At 41.5% G+C, this 25,994-nt stretch overlaps 1 protein-coding gene across 2 annotated transcripts in view; it reads right to left on the bottom strand.

The window, feature by feature from the left end:
- The window catches only part of ST8SIA4 (ST8 alpha-N-acetyl-neuraminide alpha-2,8-sialyltransferase 4), a 99,129-nt gene extending 79,420 nt beyond the window's left edge, over window positions 1-19,709 (bottom strand). The window contains exons 1-2 of one of the 2 annotated variants that reach the window (XM_081944089.1): window positions 18,470-18,599; window positions 1,258-1,389 (exon numbers count right to left, since the gene is read on the bottom strand). In XM_081944089.1, the coding sequence (XP_081800215.1) occupies window positions 1,258-1,361 (104 nt within the window). In that variant the 5' untranslated portion in view covers window positions 1,362-1,389; window positions 18,470-18,599. Of the gene's footprint in view, window positions 1-1,257; window positions 1,390-18,469; window positions 18,600-19,310 lie in introns of those variants that run through there. The other variant, XM_081944088.1, reaches the window with a different exon arrangement.
- Window positions 19,710-25,994: the final 6,285 nt, after the last annotated feature.

A 25,994-nucleotide genomic window follows, 5' to 3' on the forward strand; every position in this document is an offset into this window, starting at 1 on the left:
TCACAACAGTTTCAGTCACATGAATACACAATTATAGAGACATCTGTGGTCTTAACTGGTACCTTCCGCTTTTTTCTGATGGCAATTAAGAAGAAGAGATAGGGGTCAGGCAGTTAACAAGTCATGTATTAGAAAGAAGGTATATTTTCTGACTTTTGAAAGAAGTGCTTTGCTAGGACAATTCAAAGACTTATCCAAAAGGTAAATCTTCAACAGATGCTCCTAAAAAGTTGATGTACAGCAAATATCAATAGTATATGTCCTGTTTTAATGTAGTTACTTAAATTCTAGCTAAAATTCCTACCTAAAAATCAACCTCAAAACATTCTTTAGCAGTATAATTTACTTTTATATTTCTATTTCATCACTCTGAAATATTAAATGTATGCAAACATTAAACACAACCTACCCCGTTTCCCCAAAAATAAGACCTCCCTGGATAATAAACCCAATCTGGCTTTTGAGTGCATGCATTATAATAAGCCTGCCCCTGAAAATAATCCCCCCTCCAAATATTGTATTACAGCAGCAATGAGGTGACCAGGCTCCTGTATCTCAAAAATAATAAGATCTCCCTGAAAATAAGGCCAACTGCTTATTTCAGGTGTCAAAAGAAAATAAGATCCTGCCTTATTTTGGGGGAAACACAGTCGGTATGTATGTATGTCTGTATGTCTGTGTGTGTGTGTATGTGTATGTGTATGTATGTATATGTATGTATGTATGTATGTATGTATGTGTGTGTGTGTTGTATTTGTACTGATAACAAATACATATATATATATATATATATATATATATATATATATATGTATATACACACACACACACACACACACATATATACATACATACATACACATACATACACACATACACACACATACATATATATATATACATACATACACACATACATATACATATACATACATATATATACATATACATACATCTCTATCTATCTATCATCTATCTATCTATCATCTATCTATCTATCTATCATCTATTTATTTTAGTATTCTGGTTAAAGTTGCTTTGTGACTTTTTCCCAAGATTGTCAAGATCTTATGTAATTTCACAAACTCATACACAACTGAGAGACCGAAATAAATTTATTTTCCCAAGATTATTCATCTTCTAGAATTTTGTATCCAATACAGTGGACAAGGCTAAATAAAAAAGCTTTCCCAGCCTCATCAAAGCTGCAAGGTATATATATGAATGACTATATACTGTATTATTTAAGATACTAACCTTATTTCCAGCACCAAGGAGGAATTGATTTTCCATCTTTCTATAGAATGCTGGAACACTGAAGAGCCACTCTTCCGGCTTATTTTATCGGAGCTATTGACCATTGATCTACTTAAACTTTGCTCACCATCTCTGAAACACAATGTAAAAAAGAACAAAAGATAGTTAGCTCAGAGATTAGCCAAAAGCCTCCTTTGGCATCACTTCATAAATACCAGGTACCAGTTTGGTTTTTTTTATCAATAGCACTTACACTTATATAGTGCTTCATAGTGCTTTTAGAGCCCTCTCTAAGCGGTTTACAGAGTCAGCATATTGCCCCCAACAATTTGGGTCCTCATTTTACCCACCTTGGAAGGATGGAAGGCTGAGTAAACCTTGAGCCTGGTGAGGTCTGAACTGCCAAATTGCAGTCATCCGGCAGTCAGCAGAAGTAGCTGCAGCACTTAAACCACTGAGCCACCGTGGCTCATTTTAGATTCTTTTCTTCTTCCACCTTTATTGTTTTATGAGATGGTGAATATCTAATACAAGTAGTCCTTGACTTACCATTAGTGACTATTCAAAGCTACAACAGCACTGAAAAAAGGGACTTTTTTTCACACAACCATGTCAGCATTCCCATACCCATTCGTTCAAAATTCAACACTTGTCAATTGGCATGTATTTTTGACTGCTGCACTGTCCTGGGGTCATATGATTGTTATCTGTAACCTAGTTTCTGACAATGGCAGTAGCCAGATTAACAATTATATGATTCACTTAAAACTTCATTCATTCAACAACTGTGGCAAAAAAAGGTTGAAAAATGAAGCACAACTCAGTTAACAACTACCTAGTTTAACGGCAGAATTTTGGGCTCAGTTATGGTAATTACGTTAAGGACTACCTGTTCTTTTTTCTCCTATTTTCAACACAACAACAAACATACTTTATTTTTATTTTACACCTGGCTTCCACTAAATGATTCGAAGCTGAAACTTCCTTAAAACTGGGTGGTTTTTCCCCTATTAACTGACTGAATTGTTTGCTAAGTTCAGCTGATAATGCATTATTAACTACAATCTGAAATGTCAGCAGAATTTCGATCAAAAGTAGGAACTCTCTAACTATTTTGATTTGAGGTACAGTTACTTCCTATAATTACAACGTGGCTGGATCAGATTAAAGGACTTTAAATTAATTAATTAAATTAATTGCACATCATTATTCACTTATTAGCCCCCTCTTAGGTAAACTAGACATGATTAGATATATACATTCTGCTTTATTGTAAGACTACATTAACAGAATCTTACAAGTATGAAAGTACAACCTTACGGCCACCACCTTTAACTGCATGACCAAGGTGGGTCCTTCCTAAGTTTCTTTCTCTGTTAAGCCATTGGGGGTTCCTTCTGCTCTTGTCTGATTTTTTCCTAGCAGCATTTTTTCCTTTCATTCCCCAAGGTCACCCATACCAAACCTGACAGCTTGAAGACTTGTGGACTTCAACTCCCAGAATTCCTCCTCCAGTCATGTTGGCTCAGAAACTCTGGCATTGAAGCATGCAAGTCTTAAAGCTGTCAAGTTGCAAGACCCTTGCACCCCTAACGCTTTAGAAAAAAAAAATCCAGGATCTTCAAACCTGACAGCTTGAAGACTTGTGGACTTCAACTCCCAGAATTCTGAGAATTGAAGTCCACCAAGGGCATCAATCATATTAGCCCAGGGATCTGCAAAATTGGCTCTTAAGACTGGTGGACTTCAACTCCCAGAATTCTGAGAATTGAAGTCCACCAGTCTTAAAACAGCCAACTTTGCAGACCCCTGTGTTAGCCCAAAGCCTGGTGCTGGGCCTTGCTCCCCCATTGGTGGAGCCCCAAGAAGCGAGGAGGGAGAAAAAGAGACGGAGGCCAAGGAGCTTCCCCCCCCCCCAGCAAAAATCTAACCGGGGAGCTAGCCGGGCAGTAGCAAATTAGCCAATCATGCGAGGAAAGCGAGTTCTGACCGGGTGGGCAGCGAAACTCCAGGGCTCTCTGTTCTAATTCCCCGTGAAAACTGTTGCCTCTGAAGCGTTTGCTCTACTGTTTGAACCTTTAAGCGTCCCTTTCCCTTTTTTCTTTTCAACCCACAATGATTAGGGAGGATCCTGAAGTCGGGCGGGGACGAGAAGCGAGGAGGCAGAAAAAGAAACTGCTTCTCGTCCCCGCCCGACTTCAGGATCTTCCCTAATCATTGTGGGTTGAAAAGAAAAAGGAAAGGGACGCTTAAAGGTTCAAACAGTAGAGCAAACGCTTCAGAGGCAACAGTTTTCACGGGGAATTAGAACAGAGAGCCCTGGAGTTTCGCTGCCCACCCGGTCAGACCTCGCTTTCCTCGCATGATTGGCTAATATGGTACTGCCCGGATCCCCGGTTAGATTTTTGCTGGGAGGGGGCGGGGGGGGAAGCTCCTTAGCCTGCGTTTCTTTTTCTGCCTCCTCGCTTCTCGTCCCCGCCCGACTTCAGGATCCTCCCTAATCATTGTGGGTCGAAAAGAAAAAAGGGAAAGGGGCGCTTGTTTTGAAGTGCCTGAGAGGAGGGAGGGGAGCGGGCGCTTCAAAACAAGCGCCCCTTTCCCTTTTTTCTTTTCGATCCACAATGATTAGGGAGGATAATAATCCGGCACACAGAAGAGCCGCATTAAAATGTGTAAAGAGCTGCTTGTGGCTCGCGAGCCGCGGCTTGCCGACCACTGACCCATAAAACCTATCACATCACCATAACAGATTATTACAGTCATGTTGGGAACACTAACGTGCTTCCAGGTTGAAATAATTGAACAGTGACATCACCGTTGCCCAGGGGATGCCAGTTGGGAGCTCCTTCCTTGTACCCAATAAATTGCTCACCAAAGTAGAACCCATTTATATATTTGTGGTCATCCAATTTCAAACTGCTAGCTCGGCAGGAGCTGGAGAATGTGACATGAACTCACCCTGTCCCGCAGCAACAACTGGGCCTTGAACACGAACCTTCTGATCGACAGCCCAGCTTCCTAACTTATGAACCACCACCCTCCCCCATCATAACAGCTATCAGGATATTAAAGGGATTTCTAAAGTACCCCCAGTAGTGGGTTCCTAACGGTTCAGACCAGTTTGGCCAAACTGGTAATAATAATAATAATAATAATAATAATAATAATAATAATAATAATAATAATAATAATAATAATAATAATAATAATATATTTATTTCTTAGCCGCGCCCTCTCCCGAAGGACTCGGGGCGGCGTACAACAAAACATTCGAAATAAATATGCAAACAAAACAAACATATAACAAGGTACACTAAAACATACATACATATATATAAGGAGGAGATCGATTAATAAAAACAATTAAAATACTGTATTTAAAACCCCTAAAAATTAAATGTAAATTAAAATACCCAGTTAAAAACCCGTCAGGAGCGATATGGTTAAATCAAAGTTGAGCCAGGCCAGCTGCTTGGAATAGGTGGGTCTTAAGCTTAATACGGAAGGAGCGGAGGTCAGAGGTATTCCTAATATCCGGAGGGAGGTCATTCCACAGGGCTGGGCCCGCCACAGAGAAGGCTCTACTCCTAGGCGCCGCCCCACGACATTGTCTAGCGGACGGCACCTGGAGGAGCCCCTCTCTGTGCGAGCGAATTGGTCGCAGGGATGTATGGGGCAGAATACGATCCCGCAAGTAACTAGGTCCTAAGCCATGGAGCGCTTTAAAGATAGTTATCAAAACCTTGAAACGCACCCGATAGGCCACAGGAAGCCAGTGCAGCTCGCGCAGGAGCGGTGTCACGTGGGAGTACCTAGTACTCCCCATAATTACCCGCGCGGCTGCGTTCTGGACCAACTGCAGCCTCCGGGTGCATTTCAAGGGAAGCCCCATGTAGAGAGCGTTACAGTAGTCCAAGCGAGACGTCACCAGCGCATGAGTGACTGTGCGCAAGGCATCCCGGTCCAGTAGGGGGCGCAATTGGCGCACCAGGCGAACCTGGTGGAACGCCCCCCTTGCCACGGCTGTCACATGGTCATCCATGGACAGCCGGGCATCTAGGAGGACGCCCAAATTGCGCGCCCGCTCCACGGGGGCAAGATGGATGCCCCCAATGGCCAATGATGGAATTAATTGGCTGAACCGGGGGGCTGGTACCCACAGCCACTCCGTCTTGGAAGGGTTGAGCTTGAGTCGGTTGTCATCCATCCAGATCCGTACGGCTTCCACACACCGGGACATCACTTCGATGGCCTCGTTGGGGTGGTTCGGGGTGGAAAAGTACAGCTGAGTATCATCAGCGTACAGATGGTATCCCACCCCGAAACCACGGATGATCTCACCCAGCGGCTTCATATATGTGTTGAACAGGAGTGGCGAGAGGACCGACCCCTGTGGCACCCCACAGGTAAGGGGGCGTAGGGTCGACCTCTCTTCTCCTGTCAACACACGCTGCGTCCGGTCAGAAAGGTAGGAGCCGAACCACCGCAAAACGGTGCCCCGGACCCCCAGCCCCTCCAGCCGGCGCAGCAGGATACCATGGTCGATGGTATCAAAAGCCGCCGAGAGGTCTAATAGGACCAGGATAGAGGAACAACCTCTATCTCTGGCCCTCCAGAGATCATCCACCAACGCGACCAAGGCTGTCTCCGTGCTGTGACCGGGGCGGAAGCCGGACTGGCGCGGGTCTAGATAATCATTTTCCTCCAGATGTCGTGGGAACTGGTAGGCCACCACACTCTCTACAACCTTCGCCAAGAAGGGAAGGTTGGAGACAGGACGATAATTAGCCAGCTCCAAAGGGTCCAGGGAAGGCTTCTTGAGCAAGGGTCTCACCACCGCCTCTTTCAAGGCGGCCGGGAGAGACCCCTCTCCCAAAGAAGCATTCACTAGGCCCAGGAGCCAGTCTCGTGTAACCTCCCAGGATGCCAGTACAAGCCAGGAGGGACACGGGTCCAATAAACATGTGGTGGGTCGCAGTCGTCCACGCAATCTGTCCAAATCCTCGATGGCAACCGAGTCAAACTCCTCCCAGATTGAAACCTCAAGACTCGCCATGGGCGTCTCCACTGGATCACTGACAGGAACCCAGTCTCTCCGGATTTGAGCGATTTTATCCTGCAGATATTTACCAAATTCCTCTGCCCTGCCCTGTAGAGGGGCCTCCCGCGGCCTCTGAAACAAGAGGGAGCGGGACACCCGAAACAGGGCGGCAGGGCGGTTCTCCGCGGATGCAATGAGAGTGGCACAGTATTGACGTTTGGCCATTCTCAATGCCACAAGGTACGTCCTTAAATGGGCTCGTACCTGTGTTCGATCAAATTCGGAGCGAGAGGATCTCCAACGACTCTCTAGACGTCTCTTGCAGCATTTCATCACCCTCAGCTCCTCGGTAAACCAAGGGGCCAGGGTGGATCGTTGCCGCCGGAGAGGCCGCAAAGGCGCCATCCGGTTCAAGGCCCCGGTAGTTGCATTATTCCACGCAACCACCAGGTCCCCTACCCGGGGGCGGGTCAAGGTTACAGGAGGTGGCCCAAGCTCCCTCTGGAACCTATCAGGTTCCATCAGGCGCCTGGGGCGGAACCATCTGGAACTTTCTTGTTCCGCCTCCCCGCGGCGGGAGGTAGCACCAGGGAAGTCAAGACGAAGGAGTGAGTGGTCTGACCATGACAGGGGAGTGATGGTTAAGTCACCTCCTCCCAGATCACTCAGCCACTGGCCAGAGACAAAAACAAGGTCCAGAGTGTGACCTCCCTCGTGTGTTGGTAGTGGTTTGGCGGCCTGGGTCGCTGGAACCAGCAGTGACCCAAGCCTGCCACACCCCCAAACTGGTTCCCCAGGTGGCACTGATGGTGTTGCCATCTTGTTTCTACAATTTTAATCTCACTGCACATGCGGCAGCGCATGCAAAAGGGACACATGAGTGAACCAGAAGTAGTGCCTGCTGGAACCCACCCGAATACACCCATATGAAAATAACTCTCATCCTTTAAATTCCAAATCAAGTGATATTTAGAAGAAAGCTAGCCTTAATATAATGTATAATTATCATGACCTGTACCTATTAAAAGATTTCCCTAGTATGTATTTCTTATTAATTTCTTTTAAATCACCTACCAAAATAGGCCTGTTGGTTTTAACTATTTTCAGCCTGTCAGTGCAAATTAAAACCAGATTGTTTATCAATATCTTGTTTTTCAGGAACTTTTGGGGAAAGGCCTGTTTAGGCTTAATTTTAATATTCTTCTTCTCTATTTCTAAACAAATAGTCAGAAGCCAAATCAGAACCAGAACATGGTTTCTCACAATGGGTCATATTCCTTATACTTTCTTTGTTTGAGTAAACTTCCTTGTAAACAACTATGGTGGGCCATTTCAGTGAAACTCTCTATTAATAAATCAAGCCTGTTATTACTCACTGGAGCATGACATTCATCTTAGTTTAGAGAGTGAGTTTCAGGAACCAAATATAGAAGGAGAAAGCTATGTCCACTATGCAACATGGTATAACCCATAAGACAACCTATTGCCCTCAGGCATACTGGGAATGTAATTCTCTTATCAACTTGGCTCATTATGAACATCACAGAAACATCTTATTCTCCATTATTTTGATTTATTACTGGAAGAAAAAGACAGGAAGCTCACATTGCTTTCTAACTAAATAAATAACTAAATTATAAGTATTTACCTCTAAGCAGACTATTAACTTTCTTAACTAGACAACACCTGAACCATTGTGTCATCCTTTGAGAAAAAGACAGCACTGTTTGATATGACCAGGTTGGCCATATTTTGTTTATATCTTATTTATAATGTTATACTGTCCTGTGACCAACCAGTAAGAAGGGTATATATTATATACAGAAAAATATATGTAGTAGCCACTGAACTTCAATAATAAAACAATGTTTATTTACCTAAACAGATAAATAGAATGACCATGAGCAGGCAAAAAAAGCAATGGGAACGGAAGCAACTTCTGGCTTCCTGCCAGCTTCCACATTGACTTTGCTTCTGGGAAGCTGGTAACAACCATCAGAAATAACAATCACGATGTGGGGATACTTTCTGAATAAAACTGATATGAACATCATAGAAATTTCAATTACATGAGAATAGTGAGTCCTGGATTTTGATGCATTTTTAAATTAGCAAATTTAAAAATGTAGTATTAGCAGCATTTGGGCTAACGTGAACGTACAAACAGCTAAACACAATGCTGTTTTTAGTAGTATAAATATAGATTAAGTCATTAAGTAGGTGTTACTGCATGCAGAAGGGTTTTTATCTAAGTGAATTTGGACAGTTAATTTTAAAAAAAAATCCAAAAAGAAGGAAATCTCTAATGTGCTCATATTGTTTCCAAGAAGTCAATAATGTCTTAATATAAACTAAGAGAGAGACCAGATTTGACTGTGGTTGTTTTTTCCATTCCAGGAGCAGAGTTATTTTACCATTCTATTTTTATGCTGGTTTTATACTAACTGTTATAAACCACCTAGAGCCGTGATGGCGAACCTATGGCACGTGTGCCAAAAGCATGCCAAGCAAGCCATTTCTGAGGGCACGCGAGGCATTGCTCTGTCAGCTCCAGCATGCGCTAATTTTTGGGCTTGATTTTTGGCTCTTTTTTGCTCTCCGGGGGCTTCCCTGAAGCATCCGGAGGGCAAAAAAACACCCAACACGCAAACCTGAAGTTCGGGAACAGACTTCTAGTTTGCACTTTGGGCTGTTTTTCACCCTCCGGAGGCTTTTAGCACCTGAGGTGAAAAATGTTTGCCATCACTGACCTAGAGTCTATAACGGGGGCTCTTGTGAGACAATTGCATTAACTCTGGTGCCTGAGAAAATCTAGTTGGTTTCGGGAACGTAAGAATTTGTTTCATACAAGGTCAAATCATTTGTCCACATTGACTTGTACCATTTGAGTAGCAGCCAACAAGAGCTTCAGTTAGAAATCCTTCTCACATCCCACCACATAAGATTCTTTAAATGGAAGGAGCGCCAGTAACTGAATCTGAAGTCTTTGGCATGAAAGCTATAAGCGCTATCATAAAATAAATGTTTGGCCCATAAACATCACACAATAAAATGTGTTTGCTTCTATGTAGAACCTATCAATAAAGCAAAGTATCAAAAAGACAAATCTGATCCAACAAATACAATCAAGCCATTTTACAATTAAACTTAAAAAAAGAGCAGCTTTAAAAGTGATTGCACGGGACAGAACTATTAGAACACCCAGATTAACAAGAAACACGGCACAACCAATTAACCAAGGCCTGGTTCAACAGATACATCTTCAGATCACTCTCTATTGAAATTAAAGAGGGAGGGAATTTCACAGTTGAGAAATATCTGGCTGAGAATCAGCTGTTTTGGGTTGCCTTTCCATGAAGCCCTTGCAAGCGCAGCATCCTCAAGAGGGCAGTTCTGCTAAATCTTTACATTTCAGACACAGATGTAACAGAGAAAGCAGTTGTTAGATAGGAAGGCCTAAACCAGGGGTGTCAAACTCAATTTCATTGAGGGCCGCATCAGGGTTGTGTTTGACATTGGAGGGGGTGGTGGAGTGGGCCTAGCAAGGGTGGGCGTGGCCACACTTGGATCCGTGTGCGGCCCTCCTGAGCTCCATCTTTGCTACAGAGGCACTGCGAGTCGGTCCTTCGCGGTTTTCAGGACGGCCCCATGGGCCAGATCCGGCCCCCAGGCCTTGAGTTTGACACCCCTGGCTTAAACCATACAGTTCTTCATATGGCATAATATGTAGTCTAATCTTAGCTTGAAAGCAAACTGGCAGCATCAGATGTAACACTGCTATAGCATATTTCACCAAAAAACTGCCGGACCCTAAAAGAATGTTGATTTCTGTCTGCTGCATACAGCAAAATCATGCCACACAACGATATTCAGAAATACTAAGTTGTGCTTCATTGCATCTTGAAGCTTGTCTAGCAGAACTCATAGGATCAATGATCGTATATCTGCTCGATGTGCATTCCATCCAATATGTATGATTGATTTACAGTTCAAAGTTGAACTTAAAGAAAACCAAGCAAATTTTATTTCACACTGCATACATTTCAGATGGAGCAAGGAATACAAATACATATGCATTTACATAGCCGTGTATGCATGTACATAATACCCTTTTCAAATTTAATGTTACCAAGAATAATGATAAAATCTCTGGTGAACAATATTCACATAAATCATAGGGGACAGATTCATGCACAAATTAATTACACAGCAAATCTCTGTTGTCCATGTCAATGTCATATGAAATAGTCCCTTTTAAATAATAAACACACAACAGTGTGTTTATTTTTGGGTGATGTTACCTTCATCTTCCTGAAGCAGTATTATAGCCCACTTAAAAATAAAGTGATCAAAATACAGTACGGGATGCATAAGAATTGTACAATGAATTTTCATTTGCAGAATTTACTCTAGCCCCTTAGGAACTTCCCAAAAATGGCATGGGTATTTCACAGTATGTGATGATAAACATACACTGTACATAGAATCATATACAGCATGATATGGTGTAGTACAAGCATGGGAGCTAAGGCTTTGGAACTAGGATAAGTGAAAGGCAGGTTCAAGTCCACCATCAGTGGTCAAAGTTTACTAAGTGACTGTACTGGTCATGCTTTCTCAAGCCAATCTAGTGCAATGGGTTATTATAGTAGAAAAAGTGGCAGAACCTAGAGGCAGAATCCAAAGAGAAATCAGCCTAGACCAGTGATGGCGAACCTTTTTTGGCTCGCGTGCCACAAGTGGGGGGAAGCGCAGGGGGGTCGAGTGCGGGCGTGCCGCACCCATAATGCAACGCGCGACCCCCCCAGTTTGCATGCGCGCACAATGCGCGAAACCCCCCCATTTTTTTTCACCCTCCCCAGGCTCCAGAGGCTTTATAGGAGCCTGGGGAGGGTGAAAAGAGCCTCCCCCGACCCCCCGGAGGCCCTCCGGAGGCTTCAGGGACTGTCTGGAGGCTTCCCGGAGGGTCGTTTTAAGCGCTCCGAAGGCATCAGGGAAGCCTCGGACGGTCCCTGAAGCCTTCGGAACGCTTAAAACGACCCTCCGAGCAACCCAGAAGTAACTTCCAGTTTGCTCAAAGGGTGGTTTTAAGCGTTCTGAAGCCTCCAGGGGGGCGGGGGAGGCTCTTTTCGCCCTCCCCAGGCTCCTATAAAGCCTCTGGAGCCTGGGGAAGGCGAAAAATAGCTTTTAAAAAGGTGAACTCAGCTGACAGGGCAGCGCCTCGCGTGCCCTGACAAATGGCTCCGCGTGCCACTTGTGGCACGCGTGCCATAGGTTCGCCATCACGGGCCTAGACTCTTCACATCAGGGCTGTCAAACTGGCGGCCGGATGCATAATGTGCAGGCCATGCCCACCCCAGCTCCACAAAGGGAAAAAACGTTGTGATACAGCATGTGACAATATGCTAAGAGTTTGACACCTGTCCTCTACGTAGCCACAAATGGACGAAGTTCAACCCTTTTATGAATTTAATTGACCCTTATTCAGCGCTTATAATACTCATTAGTTGAGTAGGTTCCCATGGAAAGGGAGTAGTAGTAGTCAATCGATTGAACTGGAACTTCGTAGGTAGCCCTGGTCTTTTGTACCCAGCATTTATTGTGAGAAAACCTGGAAAGGAAGAGTTGAGTTTGTTGCCTTGTGTTCTTGGGGAAAGGAGGAATACCAATCAGACAAGCAAATTATTGTCCCTAAAAGTACTTATGCTCTAACCAAAGGTAATCGTTGACTTAAAAGACAACTGGAACCAGAATTTTCATTGGTAAGGAAGAAGGTTGCTAAGTGAGCTTCACTCAATTTTGCAACATTTTTTTTGCCATGGTTAAACAAATTATTGCAATTGTTAAGTGAATCATATGCTTATTAGGCAAACCCAGCTTCTTCTATTGACTATGCTTATTGGAAGCCAGCTGGAAGATTGCAAATAGTGATCACACGATCCTGGCACACTGCAAACAATGAAAATACATGTTGGTTGTCGAGCGTCCGAAGTTTGATCATGTGAATAAGACATGCTACAATGGTCAAAAGTGTGAGGAACAGTTGTAAATAACTTTTTCAGTGCTTTTGTCTCTGCTGGCACCTCAGAAGTCTAACCACCGAAACCAGGTGCAGCACTTTTCCTGTTTGTACAAACCTCGCAACAGCCGGCAATGATTCGCAGGCCACGCTCACTAAAAAGGAAACGCGACCAAGGCGTCTCCTTCTATTTTATTTGCTCGGGTAGAAAAGCACAAAGCAACCGATCAGATTTATGTTGCCAAGCTCCCCCCCTCTCGGATTGGGATGCATCGCGGCGACCGTAGCCCGCGAGGCGAGAAAACCGGAGCAGAAACAAGGGTCATCGCCAGGCTTAAGAGGCTCCCGCCCGCCCTACCTTCTCGCCATGCTCTTTTCCTGCAGCTGGAAAATTTTGCGAATGGGTTGAGATCCGCAGCTTCGCCGGAACATTTTTTTTGCCATGGTTAAACAAATTATTGCAATTGTTAAGTGAATCATATGCTTATTAGGCAAACCCAGCTTCTTCTATTGACTATGCTTATTGGAAGCCAGCTGGAAGATTGCAAATAGTGACCACACGATCCTGGCACACTGCAAACATTGAAAATACATGTTGGTTGTCGAGCGTCCGAAGTTTGATCATGTGAATAAGACATGCTACAATGGTCAAAAGTGTGAGGAACAGTTGTAAATAACTTTTTCAGTGCTGTTATAACTTTGATCACTAATTAATTTTGTGATCATAACAGACCTTAGCAGTCAAAATGTATTGAAAACCTAAAGTTAATAAAAATAATAATGATAACAATACATAACACGGTCTATTTAAAAGTTGTTTAGGTAATCTGCTTGTTTCTGCTTCATGGCATTTCTAACTTCAAGCTAATGTTCTTGGTCTGTTGGACATCTTTTCTGGTTTATTTTTATCCTCAGTTATCAATTTTTTAGTATTCCTTATTCTTTTATAACAATTTTTAAGGAAATTATCATTTTTAATGTACTGTCAGTAAACAGCACATACCACTATTTTTCTTTCTCTCGTGTGTAACTTATTGGCTACGTTTTGTAGCTAATCATGTCATCCAAATCAGAATCAGCCATTTTGGCAGCTGCTTGAGGTTTGGACAAGGTTAAGTCACAAAGCCGTGTGCAATGAAGGATGTGAAAGTTAAGATGGTATTGTGTACCTCAGAATTCTATATCTCATTAACTAATGTTTTTTTCTGCTTACTCCGTTTTCAAACTCTGTTTGAAAAATCTGTGTCATATTCTCCTCATCAGGATAAGCAGTTTTTAAATCTTGAATAATAAATGAGAATTTAGAATACTTAATTTGAACTTGATTTTGCCTCTGGTCCTTAATTGTTTTTTATGATTCCAATGTTGTTTCTATGCTGAATCTATGTTGCTTTCCATTCTGTTTATATTTTTTCTTACTTCTTTCACCAAATTCTTACTTTAAAAAGGCCACATTTTTTTCTATCGAAACTATGAGTCAATCTATTATAAAAGGGAACTTATAAACAAATTTAGCAAAAAAATCAAAAATCATCTGAAGGGTATCATGTTTCTAATTAAGAGTTTTCATACAAACTCTTGCCGCAAACTAGCAAAACAATATTTCCTGAGGCATTAAGTAGAACTCATACCAGTTGAAAACACATTTCCAGATAGCTTCAAATCTTCCATTTTTATAGTTCAATTCTGTAAAGTTTATTCAAATATAAATGTCAGTGTGTCGTATTTCAACTGAATTCACCATAGCTAGCTTCTCTTTGCCCTAAACTTGATTCAATTAAAAAAAATGACATTCTTGATTTGTATCTCATGCTGTGTATTATAGGCTTAATAATTGGAGCTGCCTGGACAGACAAAGGGTGTGTAGGAGAAGCAAGAAGCAATTGAATGTTTTGATTTATGGTCAAAAGATAATTCTTTGACAGAAAAGTCATTTTGTTATGCTATATAGAGTTTTGTTTGGAAAAGGTACTGCCATAATTTGGCCAATGATCTGACAAATGCTATTTTGACTCCCCCATCTCCCCACAAATCCTTTTATTTTAAAAAGTTATATCAATGTTATAAACTTTTAATTGGCACTACAATTCAGAGCACATCACTATGCAATCTTGTTCTTGGCTTGCTCAAGCTGATTTGAAGGAATATTTGTTTTCACTTTTTTTTTAATTCTTGGAAAAAATCAAGTGGAACTTTTCTGCCTTCATCTCAACCAATACAATAAAATAATATATTTTTTCTTGTAAAGCAAGCAATATTTTTAAAATGCTTTGTGCCTCACTACAAACTAAGTTTGTATAAAAGCAATGTTTTCATTATTGAATACAAATTGTTAATTTCTAATATCACTGAGAAAAGCTCAAAACTAAGAAAAGCTCAAAACAAGCAATTGGGCCATTTTACAAGCCTACAATATCTGACATCAGTGATGGCTAGAGAGATGCTAGAGTTGGGATACATTTACTTTATTTTGATTTTGGTTCTCGTTTTTTTATAGGTATTAAAAATCCAACTCAAAATCTTTCAGTTATCAAATAGAAAATTACAAAGTTAACGAATATACAAGAGGAGAAAAATATACAACTCTATGGATTTAGGTATGCACATAAAGCATATTAAACTATGCTATTGCTGTAGTTTTCCAAATGCCAATCTTTTAAAAAAATGCTAAAATCATGGAACGTTCAAGTAATATATAAGTAAAATTAAATATAATAAAAACATTTAAAATGAAAATGTAAAATGAAGTATTCAGTACTTCACTCTTTTCTTTTTCATTTTTCCTTAGCCACTAGTGAGATATTTATACTTTGCTTTAAACTTTAATAGCTATTGCTTGAATTTAGCATAACAAAGCCAATCAAATGGTTCATTACCTTTTTTCTTTAGCTCTGCCCAAGTCTAAAATATCTGTAAGTAAAATTTCTATGCCATCATCTCCAGCCAATATGTTAATGGCCAGTGGTAATCGAAGTTCTTCTGCAGAACACTGGAAGATACTAAGTCATTGCAGTAGATCATTAATTTGTCAGCAGTCAGCAAAGACGTTTCCAAATAAATAAAATATAAAATAAGTGAAATATAAAATAAGTGAACTGCACTGAAAGCATATGTATATCAATAAAAGGAGACCAACATTGACAGTAAGTCCACTGGGTGTTTCAATAATGCTTTAGACCACTTTGTGCTACAACAGATTAACCAACTCACTCAGAAAGTAATAGAATATCAATCAACTCTCAATTCTACATGTAGCTACCTAACAGTGAAAGTAGATGACTTATTAACTCTTCTCCACAAGCACACATTCAAAGGATAATGCAAAGCTGTCTTTCTCTCATCTTTCTGCTGGTAAGAAAGCATTCAAGAACTCATGAATATACTGTATATTCTGGGGAGCAATTAAAAATAGACTTCAACAACATGTTCTAAAGTTGGTTTTTATAGATTAAGACCTGGCCTGGAAAACAATGGTTTCAACTTATTCTAGAAAAAAGTGAACAGCCTACAGAACTATTTCAATGAGTGATTTTTAATATTGGGCAGAAGAGGCAGAATAGATAAACACATACAGAAAATTTTAGAAACAAATTATAGTACTGAAATCAAGAGGCAAGTTAGCCATGACTTATTTCAATCCTGCACCTCCTTTCCTCTAGTCACTGCCTTCTTGACCTTTTAGCTTAAACTTCAAGGGAGCCTGAATACCCAGAAAATATTATAGAAAGAGACATTAATCCCCAACAAGAGCTTTTCAGAGCACTTGTCAGTTTTAATTAAGGTTCTTCTAAAACAGGTATCCCCTTCTTCAGTTCATCAACCCTTTCATGAAGTTTTAGATGGCTTATTGACACCATAGATGATTTATTAACAAATAACACTAGTCTAACTAATAATACTATAAATGACAATGATAACAATAACTGATAGCCCCATCGACCCTTAGGGAATCCCTTTCAAAACTGCTAGAATTACAAAGACTGAAGATTGACTTAAAGCAAAAAGACAGAGATCTGCCAGATGTGGGCTATTTCTGCTGACCCCCACATATGCAATTTTTGAGGACTCATCAAAAAGCAGTGAAACTGCCAGGATGAGTATCATGCAGTTACATTTCCCGAGTCTGTCCAATGGGGGTGCAAGGGGATGGTGGACGACCACACTTTGCAAACTCCATTCTGACTTCTATCAATTACATCCACGGTCTACTCAGATGCTGCTAACCAGGTCAGAATTAGACTCCTTGGCCACTCATGATTTGCCCTACTACTTCTTTGCAACACAGAGCATGTTCATTATCAAGTGTTTCCTCCCCTCTTCTTCACTCTGCATGCAACCACAAGATAGCCACCTGTCAGCACACTTGATAGATAAGCATGTCATTCTAAGCATGTGAATAAACTAGTACCTTAAGGATGTGTCTAAACTCCAGACTTCAGGAGAATGATTTGTGGTTGCTTTTAAGCTCAGGCAGGGAATGCTTAGGGGAAGAAGAAAGGAATCCAGGGGGATCTAGCAACCCTTTTTCCTAAGTTAGCTCCATAAATAAAGAAAACACAGCTTTTAGGCTCTTTCCTGCAAGCAGGAAACTATATTAGCAATGAGAGCAGCACAATAAATGCTGGCCTATTTGTAACAAGCATAAGGGTCGGTGCAGGTGCTTTAACAGGAATAAATGTGTTGCATTTCTTTTTCCAGAGGGTTACCCCAACAGTTTAGGAAGGTAGCTGTAGGAACTGCAGTCACTGTTCGGCAGAAGAGGGAAATCCAAGAATCGTGGCTGACGGCTAACAAAGAAGCTAATCTTTTGTCTCTGCTGGCACCTCAGAAGTCTAACCACCGAAACCAGGTGCAGCACTTTTCCTGTTTGTACAAACCTCGCAACAGCCGGCAATGATTCGCAGGCCACGCTCACTAAAAAGGAAACGCGACCAAGGCGTCTCCTTCTATTTTATTTGCTCGGGTAGAAAAGCACAAAGCAACCGATCAGATTTATGTTGCCAAGCTCCCCCTCTCTCGGATTGGGATGCATCGCGGCGACCGTAGCCCGCGAGGCGAGAAAACCGGAGCAGAAACAAGGGTCATCGCCAGGCTTAAGAGGCTCCCGCCCGCCCTACCTTCTCGCCATGCTCTTTTCCTGCAGCTGGAAAATTTTGCGAATGGGTTGAGATCCGCAGCTTCGCCGGAAAAGGAGACCGTTTGCAAAGAAAAGGCGACCTGGGAACGGGACTGTATAAGGGGTGACAAGGAAGGCGGCGAGCAGTTCTGGCTGCCACGCATCCTCAAGTCTCCCGCCTTTCTATTCGAAACACTGCAGCCTCGGCAGACACCCACGGGTTTCTCGAGAGGCTAGGGAGGACGACACACATGGAAGGTGTAGATGCCGGTGGAGGGAGCAGGAATTGGGGCTGAGGCAATCCAGGGAAGACAACACACACACACACCCCTCCAGTGCCGGCAACATCTCATCTCTTTGCTGGGCGAAAAGGAGGGGGGGGCGGCAAGACTAGTTACCCTACCTAAACGGCACTGCCGTTCTGCTGCTGTACTGTACGCAATTGGATTTCCCAGGCACCGCCGGCTCCCCACCCCCTCAGGCACGCCTTCCCACCCGCCAACAGACCTGTCTACACCAAACAAGCCAGGTTCAGGATTAAGTTAGTGCTATGCCCGCCAATGGCAGCGTAAAAATAATAATAATGCATCAAGAGCAACCAGCATCCTCCTTGGATCCTCCAAACATAACTCGACGCGGCTGATCCCGCCCGCTTTCTCCCGTCGACAAGCTCGTCAGGATTAAATGCAACCCTGTACCGTAAAATTGGGAGAGGTTCCTCCCCCCCTTTAAGTGCACGCTGCGAATTGCAGTCTCGGCACAGCTACGTCGCACCAGAAGGGCTAAAGTTTTGTTGCTTGTAAAGTGTCAACGCTGTCGAAACGCGTAGCAATATGAATCATTTAATCGCCATCGTCTCAAACGAAAAATAGCAGCGGCAGGCTTTGTTGCCATGAAGGAGCAACCAAGAAAGAAATAGGAGGACGCGCCCCTCTAAAAAAGTACTACCCGCGTCCCTAACACTCCTAGAAAACTTAAGCCTTCGGGAGACCGCGTGAGACTAAGCGGTTTAGCAATAGCAATAAGACTTACATACCGCTTCACGGTGCTTTTACAGCCCTCTCTAAGCGGTTTGTAGAGTCAGCCTGTTGCCCCAAACAATCGGGGTCCTCATTTTACCCACCTCGGAAGGATGGAAGGATGGGTCAACCTAGAGCGCAATCGGACTTGCTTCGGCGCTAATCATGTTTAAATGATCCAAAGATGGGGTGTAACCCAGTAGAAGCGGAAAGGAAAGGGACATCGGGGTTTGGAATAAAGTCATCATATAGGAGCACTAATTTGGCTTTAATTCCCGCTAAATTCCCGCTAAATTCCCGTCTAGGACCTTCGAATCCGTAACCCTTCTCGATAAAACACAGGTGAACTTCTGGAAGGGAGGAAGGAGTGCCACTCCCCCCAAACAAGCGCTATAACCGAACAGAGACGCTTCCCGCATCCTCAAAGCTACTCCCGCTACTTCGGAACCTGCCGACGCTTCTAAATCTCTAACGCGCCCTTTGCTTTATTTCCTTTTAGAAACTGCCCAGCCATCGAACAACTCATTCGGGCGACCCCTTCTTTCCTTTCAACTTCTTTCCAAAACCCCGCCGTCATTTTCGCCTTGGGGGAGGGGGGGAGTCGTTATTACAAGAGGGCGAAATCGCAGGCTGCAGATCAAAAGGAAGTGGGCGGTGGTTTGTGTGTTTGTAGAGGATTTCACAACATCCCCCAAAAGATAACACACCTACTCAATACAAGTTGGCGAGGGGGAGGGGGCTGAGGGGAGCAAACGCCACCGGGCCCTTGCACCTTAACGCGCATCCCGGCTCTCCACCTCCTCCTCTTCCTTCCTCCCTTTTGTCAAGTACGTGTGAAAGCAAACGCTTTGCATTTACCCGCTGGGTTGCGTCTCCGGGTGCCCCTCGGTCCTTGCAATCTCCTTTGTCTTGTAAAAGATCAGGAGGATACTTATCGTGCAGATAGTCCACCTCTTCCTGATGGAACGCATGTCTCCCGCAAATCAGAATTCCTTCTCTTTCCTTTGTTTGGCAGGATGCGAGAGAAAAGGGGAGCAAAGGAGAATAAAACAAAGCCGCGTTCAGCCAAAGGGTTTTTTTTTCCTTTTTTTTTTTTGAAAAAAACCAAAGGGGGAAGAAAAAAGAAAAGGCGGCTTGATGTTGTGGGAGGCGAGGCTGCCGCTGCTTTCCCTCCCTCCTTCCCTCCTCCCCCGCGGGCGAAGTCCTGCCCGAAGTCCACGCGCTTCCCGAGCTCTCCCAGCAATTGCTCCTCTCCAAGCTTCTCTCACGCTGCCTTCTCGTTTAGGTAACAGCAGAGGCGGTAGCCGCCAGTCTCCGGGGCGTCACGTAGCCCCGCCCTTTCCCTGGCGGGGAAATGATGAGAAACCTCGGCCAATAGGTGGCCAGAGGAGGCGGGGAAGGCCGCTACCCTAAACTTTAAAATGCGCCTCTTTGGAGAGGAGAAGCGAAGGTTGGTTGGGGTGGTCTTTGGTGGTGCTTGGGAAGAAAGCGGCGAACGGAGGTGGCGGCGTGACAGGGTTCCCCCCCCCCCCCGTCTTAGGTTGCGAGGCACCACCTCAGTGTTGCTCGGGCGCACTCCCCGGGAGTTCACCGACTCTCAGTCCTGAGAGCCGTGAGTAGGGATCTTTTTTTATAATGCGCTCGGTAAGATGGTCCGCCTCACCTTAACTCCGCATTGCTTGAAGGAAGGATGTGATCAAAAGACGACGGTGCTTTTTGTTGCGAAATGATTTGCATTTGCTTTATTGCGAAAGTGGCGGTAAAACAAGAACCTGGAACTTCTGAGTGTTCCTGCCCGCGACAATGATTCCTTGAAGTCCACCTTGACTCAGCAACAATTACATCTTTGGTGTGTTATTGTTTTTTCCCTGACTGTTTTTGACTCTTCAGATTAATCCCGAACCCCAAGATTTCCTGGTGTCTCCTATTCAAGTATCAACCGGATCTGGCTTTTCTTAATTTTGGGGTTATCATCCCCGTACTGAGGGGTGGCCTTCAAATCCACCATTGGGTTCTGTGAAGGTATGGTGGAATGACCTTGGAAGACAGGGCAAAGAGGCATAACAATAGTAGGAATAAAAAGCAGCTTAGTCCGCAGCAGGAATTGGACAGAAGAGACCCCCCTACAGCTATAAAGAGATGGGAGAATTGTACTTTCAGACTTGCAAGATTCTATTAACATAACATATACAATAAAGTATAATTAGCTCATCTGGTCATGTTTCTTGTCTGGACTACCTTGTAAGGCTTAGGGGTTTATATCACTTTCTAAACCTGGATTAACAAAGCAAAATTGTTGTATTATAGGACTGATTATGCCAAAGAAGTGAAGCATGTGGTTGCCTTATTCATGCAACATTCACACCACATAAGGTAGTGGGTGGGATATGAAAACTTGCTGAACTACAAGCTACTCAAGTTAGCCTAGATTAGCAGGCTGTGTGAACATGGTTTTCACCCTCCCTGTCCCCTTCAATTGGAGGAGCCCTGGCAAACTTGGGAGGGGGAAATCTCTTAATATTATAGAAATTAAGAATTGTATAATGGGTGGGAGAACAGACTACACAATGATGGCAAGGCACTGGGTTGGGGAACATTAGAGAATTTACTTTGTTTTAAGCTAAGATCTAGATATTTTAACTAGAGGATTTTTCTTTAATTTAAAGCCTCAGCATGAGAAACTTACTCAGTTTTAATGGTTATATAAAGAGAATCTCAGGGTCAGACCTAGCCCTAAGGGCTACGTAGCCTTATCCTGGTTCGGAGAAACATGACTTCTAGTCTGTGTTTAGGATCCTGTTCTGGAATTATATACATACAGCTATATTAACTATACTAGTTGGATAACAGTACCTGCATGGATTTGAATGTAGAAATGAACAGCTTTCCTAAAGCAATCTAAACTGAATTGTACAATCCTTTGAAATGCTAATACAATGTGAGATAGGGCAGAAATACTCAGTGATGTAGGTTTATAAATATAAAGCAGCCAATCCTAGCTACATTCTATAAATATTCTTCTACAAAATATAAGATACCGTTTTTATTCCAGTAAAATACCTTGTGTATATTTGTTATAGATTAGGGATTTTATAAAGATCGGTGAATTTAATGACCAAGCAATGATTTGAAACGGGGTTTCCCAATGCCAGAATAAATACAGAAGCAATATTATGCTCTCTTCTAGCATATGAATAATAGATTTTACTCAGAATAATATATAAGCATGTTGGTGTGACTCTTGATCAAGGGATTTGTATGGTTCTCAGCATTTTACCTCTGTAAAATGGGTTTTAAAGCAAGATCCAAAAGAAGTAGGCTTTATTCTTTTTAACTAAAACTACCTAGATTGTACTTGAGTACCTTTAACCTTTCCCAAATTTGAAAACTTAGAAACTGCTTCTTTGTGTCGACCATATGCTGCCTCAAAGTAATATGCACTCAAACAATATTTGACTAATACTTGACTTTTAAGGATCTTTCCTATGCGTTCATCAATCTCTCAGGATCACTTTGAAAGTAATATACAGTACTCTTCTGGTATTCATTTCTGTTTTTTGTTTAGTATGCTGAAAACAAGGGCAAAACCCATTTGATCACTGTTCCACCTCAAATGCCACACTATCTACTGACAAATATCTTCTCTATACTCTCTTTCTACCTAAAAGGGAAATAAATTCATAAAATTATCTCTATTTGTAGATCATTTTGTATGTTTGAGAGAATCGAGGGTTTTCGTAATAAGTTTTGGGTTATAAGGTTTTTAAATCTGTGGTTGAGTTTCTAGGTGTTTTTATTTTAAAATTTAATGAAATCTAGATATTTCTATTCATTGCATTCTGTTGTATATATTAAATAGGTAAAATAATAATTTAGTTTGATACTGATTTATTGTGTGTGTTATAATGTAGGGGTTTTTTGTGAAGAATCTGAGTTTATTTGAGCAATCTTGGATTTTTAGGAATTACCACTGGTAATCCAGAAAGAGTACTGCTGAAACTCAGATCTTGTTAGGTTGATGAGATAAAAGTAACTGTTATACCATTGACTACTCAGAAATTCCATACAGCCATATGTTTACAAAGAGAAAACTAGTGTTACTCTAGTTAAACATATAGCAAGCAAACTAGAAATAAATCTAGCCTCTTGAGAAGTTATAAGATTGAAAAGATTTAGATCAATTTCCAAATTGTCAAGTCATTATGTAGAAACAATCAAGATATTACAAAGGGCAGTAGAAGCTTTTGAATCCTTCTGAACTTTTCATCAGAAAGATGTTACGAAAACAGGAGCTAGAGAACAAACTAGAAAGATCTTGCATTTTTTTAATATCTTGAATTAACTTTTAACATTTACCACCTCTTGTATCATTTCGATTTGGCTCTAATATTACACAACTCTGGATTTTGGATTTTTTCCCTTAAGGTACTGTACCTTCTAAAATAATATGTTATTTAAAAGTTCTAGGGCAAGTGACAGGGGAGAACCAGCAGCCGCTGAAATTGGGTCTTCAAACAAGATGATATATTTGATATTAGGAAAGCTGAATATTAAATCATAAACTAAATCAGTTATTCAAATGAGTTACTTCTATGAATGAATGTTAAATAGTTCAATTAAGGGAATGAAGATACCAATTGAGAGAAATCCTGTTTCATAGCTTTTAAAGATGACACACTCTGTTATATGGAGTATGGCTTTGAAAGAGCAAAATGTAAATGCAGGAATAATTGTACATTAAGCTATTCAAATTACCCTGGGCAAATTAGTATGCATTTTAAGGAAAAGCGTAATATATGTATTGGAACAGCATACAGAAGCTTTAATGTTTGTGCTATGATATGAAGACTCTTGTTAAACATGAATTGAACCACAAAACTGGACTAAGGTTAGAGGTCTAAATTAGAATTTAGGGTCCAATTTCTCATTTGCTCACAAAACATACTGACAAAACAATACTATACATGTCTACCAGAACATGTATAGTATTGTATAGTATAGCTAAATCCAAGGAATTATTTCAGGTCAGTGGATCTGAGACTGCAACCTGCATAATTTTAAAGCAGTTATTTCCCTACTAACTATACTATATTATCATAAATCACGTTTTAAAAATGAGTTTAGTGGCTCACTTTAACTGGTTTTGTACCTCCCGCTAAACCATAATAATGTAACTATTTTATTTTTTGATAATTGTTTTAACCTTCTGTAACTCACATGGACCACTGTACATAGAATGAATTGGAGAAGGCAAACCACATAGATCAAAGGTGTCAAACTCACTTTGTCACAGTGGCATCATGTGACGTATTGGGAGTTTCCCCCCCCCCCTTTCGCTAAACTTGGTATGGGTATGGCTAGTACAGAACTCGTCCCATGGGCTGGGAGTTTGGCAGCCCTGATATAGATTTTTATAAGCAGAATGAGATAAAAAAAAGTAACAGTTGAAGTTGCTGGAACTATAGATGCTCCTGACTCTTGGTTTTCATTTTCTTCTTTGTGATAAATACCTTCTAGAACATGGGTGTCAAACTCTATCGCATTACATGATATATCATGATTTTTTTGCCTTTGCAGAGCCAGGGTGGGCATGACATGGCCGTCACACAGCCATGGGCCACCAATTTATCACCCCTGTTCTAGAAAAAAGCTTTTCATAGTTCTCCAGTGTTCTCAGGTCAGATGGGCTGAAGACCAAAAGCATCCATTTGGGGATGAGTTCTATTTTAGAGAATAGTCTCCTTCTTGATGCTAGGTTGGCACTTGCCTTTCGCCATTATGGAAACTGGCAAAAGCAGAGCTTTTACAGGAAGTTTTAATAAGCACTTCCTGTTTTTTATTGCTCCAGATAAACAATCATCTAACTATTGTGTTTTTATAAATTATGTGGTTCTGTGTTCAAGTTCTTATGATGATAGTCACCAGGGGTTCATGGTAATTGCTTTGAAATTTCAGTCTTGCAAGATTCTGTTAATGCATAGTCTTGCAATAAATCTGATCTGTTTCCTGTCTGATTTTTCCTTTCCCACATACTTAATTGGTTAGTTCCTAGGCAGCATATCTTCCCTGTATCCCAAGGTCATTCCACATACTGTTACATATCAGTCTTAGTATTAAAAAAAACAAAATAATACAAATAAGGCTAGGCTTGCTATATATTTATTCTTGGTAGAGTGCAAATTCCATAGCCTTTCAATTCCCATAATGGACTGCAGTCTGTTTGCATGCCAGAGTCTCAGGTTCATCATTGGAGTCTCCAGAGAAGTCAAACAGATGATAATATTTGAGGAGATGATTTCTAAAGACTTAGTAAGCTTGTGCTGAAGAGATAAAACTGTACTGAATCTGATAACTGATAGCATAATAGTTTAACCTAGTATTATATATTTTATTCAACTGCAGCAGACACATGACTGAGCTCAACCTTTAACAACATTTCTATTCTAAGTCTGTCTTGATTCCCTCTCATTTTTCTTTATAATATTATAGCAGAGCTTGATTGCATTCAGATTGCTCCTCCACCCCGCCAATTTGGGGGGTTCGCCTTTAGTTCATCTTTGTGGGATGCTGAGATGGTTTTGGTCTTTGATTTAGAATGGTGAAATAATGTCAAGTCTCTTAAGCCACTATACAAAATATTATCTTCTGTTATCATTTGAATGTTGATGTGTTTGAAATAAACTTTAAAATAATTACCATAATCTTTTGAATACAATTTATTGCCTTACAATGCAATATACAAATCAACTAATTCTGAGAGTTGAAAATAAGATGAGGCATGGCTTCGGTACAGATAGTCCTTAACTTATGATCACTCATTTAGCAATCGGTCAACGTTATTATGGCACTAAAAAAAGTGCCATAATTTTTAATGCACATAAACATCTTTACATTTTCATTACAGTGTCCCAGGAAGTCCTTTGATTGCAATTTGATTTGGGCGCTTAGCAAGTTTTATGTGTTTATGGTGGTTATGTTGTCCCAGGGTCATGTGATTACGATTTGCGAATTTCCTATATAACTTTCTGTAAGCCAAGTCAATGGGGGAAGGTGGATTCACTTAACGGTCACATGATTCACATATTGATTGCAGTGATGTGCTTAACCATGGCAAAAAAAATATATCTTAAAATTGGGTGCAGTCATGTGGTGATTCACTTAACAACCACATCACTTAGCAATGGAAGTTCTGGCCCTAATTGTGGTCATAAGTCCAGGATTATGTATAAATGAAAATCCTGCAGCATACTGTAGATAATTATGCGGCAGTAAGAGGACCTTTTTGTTGTTTGAACAAATCATCCAAATGCTGACGTCTGTGAATTTACCAATTTTTTATAGGAGGAAGCAAAATGTTTAGTTCAAAGTAAGAGCGACAATGAGAGGATTACGAAATAGTCATTAAATGCTTTTTCAAGCTTCAGAATAAAAACTATATGTCTCTTTTTAAAAGTAAAAATTTAAGAGGGTGAATTTTAACTGCTTTCCCCTTTAACTCAGACATCTGCGGCGTTTTTTCCCATTTACTGAAATTGGATGTTG

The sequence above is a fragment of the Natrix helvetica genome, assembly GCF_964273705.1.
Source record: "Natrix helvetica genome assembly, chromosome: 2".
NCBI classification, from domain to species: Eukaryota; Metazoa; Chordata; class Lepidosauria; order Squamata; family Natricidae; genus Natrix; species Natrix helvetica.